Source organism: Cetorhinus maximus, chromosome 5 (assembly GCF_964194155.1).
Source record: "Cetorhinus maximus chromosome 5, sCetMax3.hap1.1, whole genome shotgun sequence".
Classification (NCBI taxonomy): Eukaryota; Metazoa; Chordata; class Chondrichthyes; order Lamniformes; family Cetorhinidae; genus Cetorhinus; species Cetorhinus maximus.
The window spans coordinates 35,646,829-35,661,051 of record NC_135883.1 but is presented as its reverse complement, the minus strand read 5'-3'; the positions used below and the strand labels follow the sequence as shown (position 1 = coordinate 35,661,051).

The 14,223-nt window shown below is 42.4% G+C and overlaps 1 protein-coding gene across 1 annotated transcript in view; it reads right to left on the bottom strand.

The window, feature by feature from the left end:
- arid4b (AT-rich interaction domain 4B) overlaps positions 1-14,223 on the bottom strand; it is a 177,516-nt gene that overhangs the window by 120,736 nt on the left and 42,557 nt on the right. The window contains exon 4 of the mRNA XM_078541697.1: positions 1,174-1,239. Coding sequence (XP_078397823.1) covers positions 1,174-1,239 — 66 coding nt within the window. The remainder of the gene's footprint in view (positions 1-1,173; positions 1,240-14,223) is intronic.

The window sequence follows — 14,223 nt, the reverse complement described above, 5'->3', positions numbered from 1 at the left end:
TCAGGTTAATTGACACCAATAGGTCAACAGACCTGCAGGATTGGTCAACTCCTTCAGGGACAGCAGGATGGAAGGAAAATGGCAACAAGAAAACAGAACCACACAGGTTGTCAGTGACACTGTAAAACACAGAACATGAAGAAACAGGAATTCAAATGAGCATAGTGCTGCATATATTACATCCTTGTAAATATTATACACATGACTGCAGCAAACTAGGGTGACAGAAAAGCTTCAGTACAATCTGAGATGGGTTACACAGTGTGCTGTAAAGAGGGATGAATCAAAGCTCTAGAAATGATAATTATAGTATGAATGGCAGTGGTCATGGTACCAGAGCTGAAATCATAAACTCCAAAAACACAGCCCATCTGTTATATGCCAAGTTTAATCTGCAAACCCAGATATGTTACAGATTATCTTGTTTGATTTGTACTGTATACACCCAGTGTAATCTTTTTCCTTTTTCATGACGATGTTTACATCACATTGCAGCAACTACTTTCCATTGAGAATTATTCAGATTTTGAATAAAGTTTGAATAATTTCAGCATTCAAAAAAGGGTGAAGAATTGAACCATTTACAATCTCATGTCACAGAACAGGTTACTGCCATCAGGGCAAGCAAATCAACAATGTATTGCATTTTAGCACATTTAACATGGTAATACATCCCAAAGCGCTTCACAGGAGCATTATCAGACAAAAATGGACTTGGACTGGAGAATACAGGGCATAATTTCAAAATTTACAGATGACATCACAGTCATGAACCTTGGAAATGTAGTAAACAATTAGGTGGATAGTAACAGGCTTTGGACAGGCAGACTGGTGAAATGGACAGGCATGGCAGGTGGAATTTAATAAGAAAAGTGTGAAGTGATACATTTTGGTAGAAAGAATGAGGAGAGACAATATGAACAGAGATACCTGGGGATGAATGCAAACAAACCTTTGAAGGTAGCAGGACAAGTTAAGAAGGCTGTTAAAAAAGCATTTGGAATCCGTGGTTTTAATAATAGTAGAATAGACTAGCACTTCAATAAAATCCATTCAATGTATCAACCTATAAATATTGCAAACCGTGAGTTTTATTTGGAGCTATTACACTTCTCAGGATACACCCTCCTCAATCATTAAGTTAAGGAAAATTGTAAGAGTATGAATGCATACCTTAAGGGGACCTTTGATGTGGTCGTCTTGCACTTCCACAGTTGATGAATCATGTTTGAAAGTTACCTTTTAAAAAAAAGCACAAGTTCCAAAGCATGCCACCAAAATATAGTAAGCATGAGTCTGAAAATCTGACAAGTGTATCAAAGATTTACATGAGCCGATAATAGTAGCGCAATTAACTTTCTTCTAAATTGACATAGAACTGCAGTTTATCAATATTTCATGTTGTTTACAAGAAATAAAAGCCATTATCCTATATGGTGACTACAAACATACATTACATAACTGTAGGTCATAGGCTTCTTAAACAAAATTCCACAGGAAATTATTCACCCTTTATTTTGATTTGAAAACCATAATTCCCAAAATATAAAATGACTTTAATTATGTAGTACAGCCACTCTGATTGAGTCATGTTATGGAGGTTCTAGAAGGACAAGAGGGAACACCACCACCTCCAAGCTTCCCTCCCAATCACCCAACTTCTTGACTTGGGCATATATTGAGTGTTTGTTTATCATCGCTGGATCAAAATTCAGGAACTGTTTGCCCAACAACGTTGTGGAGTACCTTCACCACACAGAATGTAGCAGTTCAAGCAAGCAGCTCACCACCACCTCTTCCAAGGCAACAAGGGATGGGCAATAAATGCTAGTAAAGCCCATATCCCAAGAATCAATATTAAAAAAAACATTGGAAATAGGCGCTCCTACCACATAATTTCTTCACCAAGAAAGCATATTGAGAGCTCGGGTACAAAAATAAACCCTCCACAACACCTTACACTTAATGGATGGAAAATTGTTCCAGGCCTGTTCATATGCACTCCTAATTTTTGATGTGCACATCCAGTACTTGTGGCTCTGCATTGGGAACATTATTTCATATTTTGAATTTTGATGTGCACTAAAAACATCTACAACATAAGAGTCACTCAGGATCAAAAAGTCATCGCCAACTTGTCAGAAAACATTAAAATAAAAGCAAAAACTGTGGACACTGGCAATCTGAAACAAAAACAGGAAATTCTGGAAAGACTCAGAGCTGCTCTGAAGAAGAGTCATACGGACTCAAATCATTAACTCTGTTTCCTTCTCCACAGATGCTGCCAGACCTGTTGAGTCTTTCCAGAATTTTCTGTTTTTGTCAGAAAACATGCTGGTCTCTATATAGATTCAATTCTAACATCTCTGCATTCCTAATAGTTCAGTGTACTACAAAGTGCAAATAATTTCCTTCTGCAAATTCCTTCTCATGCTTGAACACATCTGTATTTTTTGATTCATGTTCGCAATTCAACATTTGACAAGGAACACAGACATGGACTAACATAAGAGCAAATGGGTGAGGGTCTGCTGCCACTGCCCATTCCCTCCTCTGGTACCTCAAGCAAGCCCTTTTAAAGCATTCCTTGTTGCACTCTGACTGGGTAGTCAACGGATGCAGAGGGTGAAAATGTGTTTGACGTGGGCCTGTTGACGAACTGGGGTACAATCCAGCTGGGTTGGCTCAAGAAGAAATTTTTTTGTCTGGGCCTCGTCCTGCAATATTCATGTTTAAATAATAAAACAACTGATTCTTCTCTACATCTCTTTTATTTCTGTATTGCTTTCACCTTCACGTTTCTCCTGCTGATATTCATTTTATTATTCCAGTTCATATTATTGTCTGCTTAATTAATAAAGCTTGTTGCGTAACCAGTGGACTCGCGTTACAGTTCACATCTCCAAAACTGGCCTTGCAGCCAATTAAAAGACCGAACATTTAAGAGGTGGATCTGGGTCACCTCACCTGGGCAGCCAGGTTAAGCTCAGTCCACAGTTACCAGCAGCCTTCTGGTAAGCTTAATGACTGCTGAGAGCATCATAGCCACACTCAATTCAGCTCCTCGTCCAATGCCAGCACATACTGACCAACAGAGGTCACTGAATAGCAATCAACAGCAGGAAGCCTGGATTATAGTTATCTCTTCCCTAAGCCAGCAGCATGGTGGTTAACTGTAGAGCCTCAGTTACTGCACCAGTCTAAGATATGCTGACACAGCATATGTCAAGAATAACAACTCTAAACTTTTTGGTCTGTATGGTTCACAGTACAATAAATGGCACCTTTATCTACCGTGTTTCCAAGGAGCCTGCAAGGGGTTGTAGCAGCACCAGGATTAAGGATTCTGAACAGAGATATTTGAAGGGCACAAATCTCTTCACTTCCTTCAAAGACTTGGTTAGCCTCCACTCACCAAACTGTAGTCAGCAAGCTTCCTAGCTTCCTGTATTTCCCTACACCAACTCTCCACGGCAGCATGGCTGAGGCTGGAAATTCAGCAGAAGTGCAGGGGTATGAGGGATGGAGAGAGGAAGACAGAAGAACAGTTTCCAACCATTCGATGCAACCACGCAATAACTCGACAAAGAACTGCACTGCCACCCCTAATCACTGGAATTACAGACACACAATACTGCAAACTGCAGTGACATACCATAGATCCACTCTGTGACTCAATAGTTGGAGCTTTGCCATCCTTTACAGTTTGCCATGACACATACTGGCAGGAAACACAAAGGCATCAGGAAAGAAATGCAGCCCCCTTCCTGACACCATGCTTCAAGGTCATAACACATCCTATTGCTTATGATGTCATCTAACCCCCATGATGCATTCTGCTTTATAACACCTTCCACTTTCATCTTATAGTGAGTGTACTGCAAGGAAAACAATAAAATCATCTGTCATAGACACACATTCAAACAGTTTATAAAAAGTCAAACCATTGACCACATTTAAAAAAACTGCTTTAGCTCCAAAAGATTATATAGCTAATTGTTCTATTAATGGATATAGCTAATTGTTCTATTAATGTGCATATCAATACACACACACAGTTGAAATTCAGATAGCCAGGCAGTGAGGGACTCGCCTTTATACATTATCAACACACAAATACTTTGTACCTCCAACCGACAATCCCTCTTTCAGCCTGTTCCAATACATGTATGAGCAGATGTTAGCCAACCACCTGAATACAATTATCCCTAATCAAGACACACACATACACAGAAAGAAGAGAAAGACATAGTATTTTGCTGCTAAATTCTCATTCACCAGCCAGTCACTGTGAAAATTCAGCTTGAGACTAGCAGGATCCTTTGTTCAGTTGTGTTAAACGCAAATCAGAATGCCAACAAAGTCAGGGAGTCTATGCACATGACATACACAGCCACACTTCCAAAGATATGTAAAAGCATGAATGAAAGCTGCCAAACCACTACTAGTGATGCATGAAACTACTCATCAAAAAAAAAAATCAGTAAACAGCCATTAACAAAACCAGCAAGAAAGGGAAGCAAATTAGTTTATGATAATTTTTTTGCTGCCATCTTATTTCTTCTTAATTGGAGAATTTAATACTGGAACTTTCTAACAAAATATTTATATTATTCACAAACAAAAACATGAAACAATTTGAATTTTTGGCGTTAGAAACTTCTGCAGTAAACTACTTCCCCTCCCCCAACCAAAAAAACTTGCACTTTTGGAGGCACCTGGGACTTAAACACACAAAAAAAATCATTTTTAAACAAACGACCGCACAACGGATCGGATCGTTGACAGATTGCGTTAGGGTTTGCTGTTTGTAAGCACCACTCTCTACTCTGTGCTGCAATTAAAAAGGAGTCAATTATTTAGCTAGGTTGACACTTATGTTAATGTAAATCTAACTTTTACTCCCAACAAAACATCCCAAAAAAGAACTTCTGAAATGTATCCAAGGATGAATGATGTAACTATATACAAACAAGTATTTATGCATTATATATATAGATTTTAAAATTCTGTGACTGCAACTTGTAAATGAGGGCTAGCAAATTAATTTTTTATCTGCAGCACATGGGAAATCACAGGAAAAAAATCAAAACTCAAATAACCAAGTTTACCTATCAAATATCCGAGTAAATGGGGAAGTTAAAAGTGATTCAGTTCAGTCAGTCAGAAGCACTGGGAAACAAATCAGCAGAAAACGGAGCAATCTCATGGCTCAACCTCTTTCTCCAAAGCTGCCAATTCTGAATTGGCAAACAGCCAAAACTAACCAACAAAATCAGTCCAAATGTGATCGGAGCTTTGATCGAACACTCTTTCTTAATTCACTGGATTGCTGAAATTAAATGGACGTAAAATTTATAACATCTGAAACAGACAAAGAATTAAACATTCATATAAAGCTTATTTTGTGCGTGGAAATTGTAATTCAGGCCATGAGAAACAGAAACCTACTTGGGAGTCAAACACAGCAAGATCTGACCTGCCAGCTCATTATTCTGCCCACCCAGCTGGGGTACATCCAGGCTTACCTACGTCAAGTCCCTCAGTCCAACTGCCCACCCCTCCATGATATGCCAGGTTATCCCATGCCACCTGCTCACTTGCCCACCTAGCACAAGAATCCCTGTCACACCGCATCATCTGAACCCTCCCCAGGCCACCTGCCCACTCACCCACACATGAGCCAGAGTGTGGTCACTATTCCCAGATGCTGGCACTCCCCAGGAGAACAAGAGAGCAGGAATGCAAAGCATAAAGAGGTGCGCATTTATGAAGCACAAAAATTGAGGAGGAGAAATAGGGAAAGTGTGTATGTGAGAGAGAGAGCAAAATAGAGAGAAAGAGAAAGTAAGAGAAATAAAGAGGAAGCTATACAGAAAGCAAGAAAGTGAGAGAAATAGATAGAAGATGAGGGAAGTAAGGAAACTGCAGGAATTCACCAAGGCTCCTTAGACAGCATCTCCCAAACCCACGACCACTACCATCTAGAAGGACAAGAGCAGCAGATAGATGGGAACACCACCACCTGGAAGTTCCCCTCCAAGACATTCACCATCCAGACTTGGAAATATATCGCTGGCCCTTCACTGTCGCTGGGTCAAAATCCTGGGACACCCTCCTTAACAGCACTAACCCTAACCCACGCCACGTGGACTGCAATGGTTCAAGAAAGCAGCTCACCAACACCTTCTCAAGGGCAACTAGGGATGGGCAATAAATGCTGGCCCAGCGAGCGAAGCCCACATCCCGTGAACGAATAAAAAAAGAGAATAGAATGTAAGAGAAAGATTTAGAGAGGGGTAAAAGAGAGGACAAGAAAAAGATAGGCAGAAAAACAGAGAGAAACAGTAGATTTCTTTTGCAGACATCAATCTCTGCTGCAAGAGGAATATGACAGGTTTAGGATTTTGGGTAAAATTTTATGCATAAACATTTGCGAATTGGATAGCTTGTGGTGATATTTATCGTCAAAGATGGACTTGTTGCTCGAGAGTTTGATAACACAAAAACAAAATACTTTGCTCAAACAAAGTTTTGTGGCCCTTCCCTCACTCATGAATCATCCTAATATATATATACATACATACAAACAAACATACCAATAAGGATCAGTAAGCCATTCGGCCCCTTAAGCCTGCACTGCCATTTGATATGCTAATAACTGATCTGAATGTGCTCTCAACTCCACTTTCCTGTCAGCCCCCCTTAACAGTTGACTCCTTAATGTCAATCAAGAATCTAATTTAGCCTTAAATATATTCAATGACCTGTTTAAGAAATATTTTAAAAACATGTGTATAAAATCCTAGTCTCTCTCCAGTGCATATGGCCTATCCCATCGAGAAAAGTGCATACAGTTCCTTCAGCTATGCCTTCTGTGGCACATGTTGCCCACTGCTTACTCTATCTTGTGCCATCAGTGCTGCACCTTAGTGCACATCAGCATTCGCAGCAACTCCTTTAATGCTCTTTTCCCATGTCAGGCCATTCCCATACCTGCACATACAAATCCTGGATTACTTCCAGCCTCCCACCATAGCTCTTCCCAACCTCCCCTGCCATCCCAACTCCCTCTCTCTGCAGTCCCAACCCCAACCTTCAGATCTCAGCGCTCCCAGATATTATCCTTCTGCCTAATGCTCCTCGATTATCTCATAACCTGCAGTCCATTTCCTCCTTTAGTACTCCCCATTTTCTTGTCGTTCCTGGACAGTTCCCCCGGTACACTTAATCTTTCATAATTTCTACATTCTAGTCCTCCAAAATCTCAGTTGCTCCTTCCCAGTGGTTCCAAACTCCATGCAGCCCCCACCCCAGCGCATCCATGTGTTTTTAAGCCTCCATCATCGCAAACTATTTCCTTGATTGTCCACAGACCCCAATGTACTCACTCCTATTCTCAATCATCACCCCAGATCCCATTTCAGCTGCTCCCAGGTAAATGCTCTGTTCCACCAGCTCATCTCCCATTCACAGCCCTTGCGAAGATGCTCATGCTCCAGCCATTCTTAAAGTCCTCCTTATGGCAGACAGAAATCTCACCGGATGTTCCCATCCCCTAGGATAACTTTGAGGCTCACTCTTTCGCCCTCCAATTCCTTGCATCATTAATTCCCTCACAAACTCCAATCCCAACCTCCAGCTTCCTTCCAATTGAAGTCCACTCTCAATCTCAACCTCCCTCAAGCAGCACCTTTTCAATTGCCTATACTTGATACAGCATTCTTGTGTACTCCAAGTAAGTGACGCCCACTGCTGACTAGCCACAATTATGGCTATAGTGACACCGTTTTAGCCATGTGCATGGGAGCTGGTGGTGGCATTGCACTGGACTGGTAATGCAGAGATCCAGAGTGATGCTCTGGGGACTCGGGTTCAAATCCCGCCAGATGGTGGAATTTAAATTCAATAAAAATCTGGAATTAAAAGTCCAATGACGACCATGAAACCATTGCCCATTATTGGAAAAGCCCATCTGGTTCACTGATGCCCTTCAGGGAAGGAAATCTTCCATCCTTACCTGGTCTGGTCTACATGTGACTCCAGATCCGCAGCAATGTGGTTGACTCTTAATGCCCTTTGAAATGGCCTAGCAAGCCACTCAGTTGTACAAAACCGCTAAAAAGTCACAAAAAGGAATGAAACTGGACAGAACGCCTGGCATCAGCCTAGGCACAATAATCGACAATGGCAAACTCAGCCCCGTCGAACCTGCCAAGCCCTCCTTATGAATATCTGGGGACCAGTGCCAAAATTAGGAGAGTTGTCTCACAGACGAGTCAAACAACAGCCTGACATAGTTATACTCACGGAATCATAGCTTACAATGTCCCAGACACCACCATCACCATCCCTGGATATGTCCTGTCCTGACCACCGCAGTCCTTGTGGGGACAAAGTCCTGTCTTTACATTAAGGATACCCTCCATTGTGTTGTGTGGCACTACCACCATGCTAAATGGGGTTAATTTTGAACAGATCTAGCAACTCAAGACTGGGCATCCATGAAGCGCTGTGGGGCAGCAGCAGAATTGTACTCAACCACAATCTGTAACCTCATGGCCCAGCATATCCTCTACCTTGGTTCAATGAGGAGGACAGGAGGGTATGCCAGGATCAGCACCAGGCATACCTAAAAATGAAGTGTCAGCCTGGTGAAACTACAACACAGGACTACTTGCATGCCAAACAGCATAAGCAGCAAGTGATTGACTGAGCTAAGTGATTCCACAACCAACAGATCAAATCTAAGCTCTGCAGTCCTGCCACATCCAGTTGTGAATAGTGGTGGACAGCTAAACAATTCACTGGAAGAGGAAGCTCCATATATATCCCCATTTTCAATGATGGAGGCACCCAGCACATCAGTGCAAAGGATGAGGCTGAAGCATTCACAACAATCTTAATCCAGCAGTGCCAAGTGGATGACCCATCTTGGCCTCCTCCTGAGATCCCCAGTATCACAGATGCCAGTCTTCAGACAATTTGATTAACTCCATGTGATACCAAGAAACGACCGAAGGCACTGGACACTGCAAAGGGTGTGAGCCCTGACAATATTCTGGCAATAGTACTGAAGACTTGTGCTCCAGAACTTGCCACATCCCTAGCCAAGCTGTTCCAGTACAGCTACAACACTGGCATCTACCCGGCAATGTGGAAAATTGTCCAGGTATGCCCTGTACGCAAAAAGCAGGACAAATCCAACCCGGCCAATTACCGCCTCATCAGTCTACTCTCCATCATCGGTAAAGTGATGGAAGTGGTCCTCAACAGTGCTATCAAGCGGCACTTGTTTAGCAATAACCTGCTCACTGACGCTCAGTTTGCATTCCACCAGGACCACTCACCTTCTGACCTCGTTACAGCCTTGGTTCAAACATGGACAAAAGAGCTGAACTCCAGAGGTGAGGTGAGAGTGACTGTCCTTGACATCAAGGCCACATTTGACCGAGTGTGGCATTAAGGAGCCCTAGTAAAGCTGGAGTAAATGGGAATCAGGAGGAAAGCTCTCCGCTGGTGGGAGTCATACCTAGCACAAAGGAAGATGGTTGTGGTTGTTGGAGGTCAAACATCTCAGCTCCAGGACATCACTGCAGGAGTTCCTCAGGATAGTGTCCTAGGCCCAGCCATCCTCACTGCTTCATCAATGACCTTCCTTCCATCATAAGGTTAAAAGCGGGGATGTTCACTGATGATTGCACTATGTGCAGCACCATTCGTGACTCCTCAGATACTGAAGCAGTCCACGTCCAAATGCAGCAAGACCTGGACAATATCCAGGCTTGGGCAAGTAATAATCGCACCACTTAAGTGCCAGGCAATGACCATCTCCAACAAGAATCAATCTAACCATTGCCACTTGACATTCAAAGGCATTACCATCACTGAATCCCCCACTATCAACATCCTGGGGGGATTTACCATTGGCCAGAAACTGAACTGGACTGGCCATATAAATACTGTGGCTACAACAGCAGGTCAGAGGCCAGGAATCCTGCAGTGAGTAACTCACCTCCTGACTCCCCAAAGCCTGTCCACCATCTACAAGCCACAAGTTAGGAGTGTGATGGAATACTCTCCTCTTGCCTGGATGAGTGCAGATCCAATAACACTTAAGAGGCTCAACACCATCTAGGAGAAAACATCAGCTTGATTGGCACCTTTTGCACAAACGTTTGCTCCATCCACCGCCGATGAACAGTGGCAGTGTGTACCATCTACAAGATGCACTGCAGCAACTCACCAAGGCTTCTTAGACAGCACCTTCAAAACCCATGACCACTATCAAGGACAAGGACAAGGGCAGCAGACACATGGGAACACCACCACCTGGGAAGTTCCCCTTCAAGCCACACACCATCCTGACTTGGAAATATATCGCACTTCCTTCATTGTCTCTGGGTCAAAATCCTGGAACTCCCTTCCTAACAGCACTGTGGGTGTACCTACACCACATGGACTGCAGCGGTTCAAGAAGGAAGCTCACCACCACCTTCTCAAGGGGAATTAGGGATGGGCAATAAATGTTGGCCTAGCCAGCAACATCCACATCCCATAGATGAATTAATAACATATTCGCATAATAAGATAAAAGTGCTTCAACATGCCTTTACTGGCTTAACACCATTCACCAGTCAGTAACCAAGGAAGCAAAGCGCTCATAACATTTTAAAAACACTCACACGCTCTGCTTTTCATCTTACCATTTTACCAACAAACACACAAAAAGATTAAGTTCACATCTGCACACTGTGCGAATACAAATATTGAGATCACATGTCAAAAAAGTGTGTCCATTACTCTTTCTTCATGGTCACTCTGAAATGTAATTTGCCACACCTGGATTGCCAATCTGCTGCCACATGAGGCGAGTGGTGAATTTTTTTCAATTCGTTCATGGGATGTGGGATTCACTGGCTAGGCCAGCATTTATTACAGGTATATCCTTACAGATAAGCAATGTCACGCTGATCAACTGCATTTTAACATATTGTGCATTTCATGGTACAACACCTGTCATTAGAAAATAGTGTGCCCCTAACATACCACCACCAACTCCAGGGGAGATCTCTGTAAACATATTAAAAGTTGTGCTTGATGCACATTACACTTTGGTAGCACATCCTTCTAATTGAGTCAGCCAATCAGAATCATCAACTCTAAGTCACAATCCAAGCATATCTTGCACAAAATTCTTTCCAAATACCAGGTCTGTTTGCCACTTCTGAGCTCTGCACTATCTGCATATAAGATATACTAAACTTACACTGTATTCTACAACTCTCCAAGCAACTCCATAAGCAGTAGACAGAGGGGGAAAGAGAGCAAGATTTATATTTGGACACACTCTCTGGTCACAAGTTGTGTCATGCACATTTGTGTCTATATACTCCCTGCTGTGCTACATCCCCTCCCAAAAATGACAGGGGCAGTGAATTCAAATGTACAATCTCCAACAACCAAAAATACAACTATAACTTCAGCCGCTTGAGAAGAGAAGACACGGGATATGAAGATGAAAGTACTACAAGAATCTCCCCCTTCTTTCACTCCCCCACCAAATGTTCAATCGGCAAAACAGTCAATTAGTACTCGATACTTGTGCCAATGGCAACAGTGTGGAGGACAGCCATCCTGAGAAAATCTCAGCATCACAAAGCAAACAATTGCCAAAGGTGGGGTAAGGTGCAGAGGTCCAGAGTAAACAGACAGCTGCTTTTATAGTTGCAGCTTAGAATCCTGAATGATGTGTTGCATCCTAGCCATCAGGGAAAAGGATGCAACAAGGTACGTTCAAAAGATTTTGGAGACTGAATGTCTCAAGGGGATTTTCAGAAACTGGGAGCTAAATTGCATACCTTGAACGGTGTAATCTCAGGCGACTCCTAGTGCCACACATTCATCAATACTAAAGGAATGCAAATCCAAGGCTAGAGAAAAGATGCAAGACGTGGGAAGTTCAAAATTTGTGGAATGTTTTGGGAACAGTTCTGCATCAAGAGTAATGTTTAAGGAAAGGACTGGTTTCGCCTGAGCAACACTGGGAGCAATGTCTTCAGCAGTGCTGTGGGAGAAAGATTTAAACTAAAATGGCAGAGGAGAAAGGAAAAGGCATAAGGAGAATAGTCGTTTGGTGGTACGAACTTGAGTATTGCTGAAAAAAAAAGAAACATGTCTAAGCTTTTCGTCTTGCACTCATCAGGACACTCGCAGGAATACCAATATAAGGGGAAAACAACAATTTATACTGTATGTGAAGAGAGTGTTGATTGGTTGGTAAGTGGTATTGCTATGGAAAATGCATCAGTGAGGGTGACTGACAGTTAACTGCCAGGTACTGTTTGATATTTAAACCAGGCAGCTTGACCCTGATTGGTCAAGACATTGCCCTGAGGAATGAGTCAGTGACTGACTGTCCTTATTTTGTTTAGCAGAAACAGGCACAATGTGTGTACACGTTCTTTTTGTCTGCAAAGAACAGGGTTCTGTGTATTAATATATGAAGCTTCCAGTACACGTAAATGCGCCACACGCGAGTCCAACTGACAAACTTAAATTGGTTGTCAGCGTAATTCTTAGCACACTGAGGATTATTTAGCAAATGTTATCCAGTCGCAGAATCATATCTAATGTTGGACACTGTGTTTTGAGTTTTGCAAACACAGGCTGCTTGAGTACGTCTGTACCCTGCCCGTTGCGAACAGCGGCTGGAACATGATGTTTTGATACAATCCACCAGTACGGCCTAGCATCACACTGGTACTGAAATTCATGTCCCACATTACTCATTTGTGGGGTAGGCAGAACGTCTTTTTGGCTTGACGACAGCATCCAGTTAGTGGCGAATACCACTCATGTTGCTGAGTCCTCGAAAGCGCGCCTAGTTGATCGAGGGTTTGGATATTGCGGAATTCTGAACGACCTGTTCGACTTTCACATGCAACGCGAATGTCTTACAGCGTTGTAAGGCCTTAAGAGCAACCCAGACATACACATCAGTAAACCTGATAAAGGGACGGGAATAGTCATCCTTTACAAGTGTTACTATATCAACAAAATGCACACCATTCTTAATGACCAGGTCCAAATAAATATCCATTGGACCTGCTGCTCAACATGACCAGACAGCCTTGTTCGAAACTAAGCTAAAAAAAAACACTTGCTGGACTGGAGTTATTACATGATATATATGACAGGGTTCGTCCCCACAGTTAGCTACGTCCATCGTTGCATGGGCTGCCCAAGGCAGCCAAGGATTATTAAGTAAATGTTGTCTAATGTGCTAAGAATTATGCTGACAACCAATTTAAGATCATCAGTCAATGCAGTGTGGTGCATTTGCATGTACCGGAAGCTATATATATTAATACACAGAGCCCTGTTCTTTGCAGACAGAAAGAACATGTACACACATTGCGCCTGTTTCAGCTAAACAAAATAAGTGACAGCCATTCGCTGACACATTCCTCAGGGCAATGCCTTGACCAATCAGGGTCAAGCTGCTGGGTTTAAATTTCAAACAATGCTTGGTCAGTCACCATCACTGGTGCATCTCCATGGCAACGCCACTTGCCAACCAATCAGCACTTTTTTCCACATACAGTATAAATTGTTGTTTTCTCCTTATATTGGTATTCCTGTGAGTGTTCTGATGAGTGCAAGATGAAAAGCTTAGACATGTCTCTTTTTTCAAGCAATAGACAAACAGAATGTTTGGAGGAAAGCAAAAAGGACAAAGGGGTGTGGTCAAGATAAAGCGGGTAATCAGGAAAATTAATGGAGGTCAAGAGGAAGAGAAATAAAAAGATTGCTGAACTGAAGTAGGGTTGAGCTTGATATGCATGAATATACAATGTATTCAGGGTAAAATGTGAGCTAAATACAAATTGCTGGCGGGGCGGGAGAGTGGACTCTGATACAACAGTGTTAACAGAGAATTAGCTTAGGCCAGATAAAAGAAGAAAATGGAAAATTGGGGAAGCAATATTAACCCACCATCTGTTACAGCATCAGAGCACAAGGAGGGTACAGAGAATGGTGCAAAAGCAAAATTCACCTGCTGCTGCTAAAGGCAAAAAAAAGGAACTGAGTGTGGTCAGGGTGGGGGAAGAGGAAGACATGCTCAGACAAATTAGGAAACGTCGAAAAAAATCATCCATAAAAATGGGTTACAAGTTACGCAAATGATAATAAAGGGGAGGGTTTAAAATATGTTCAGGA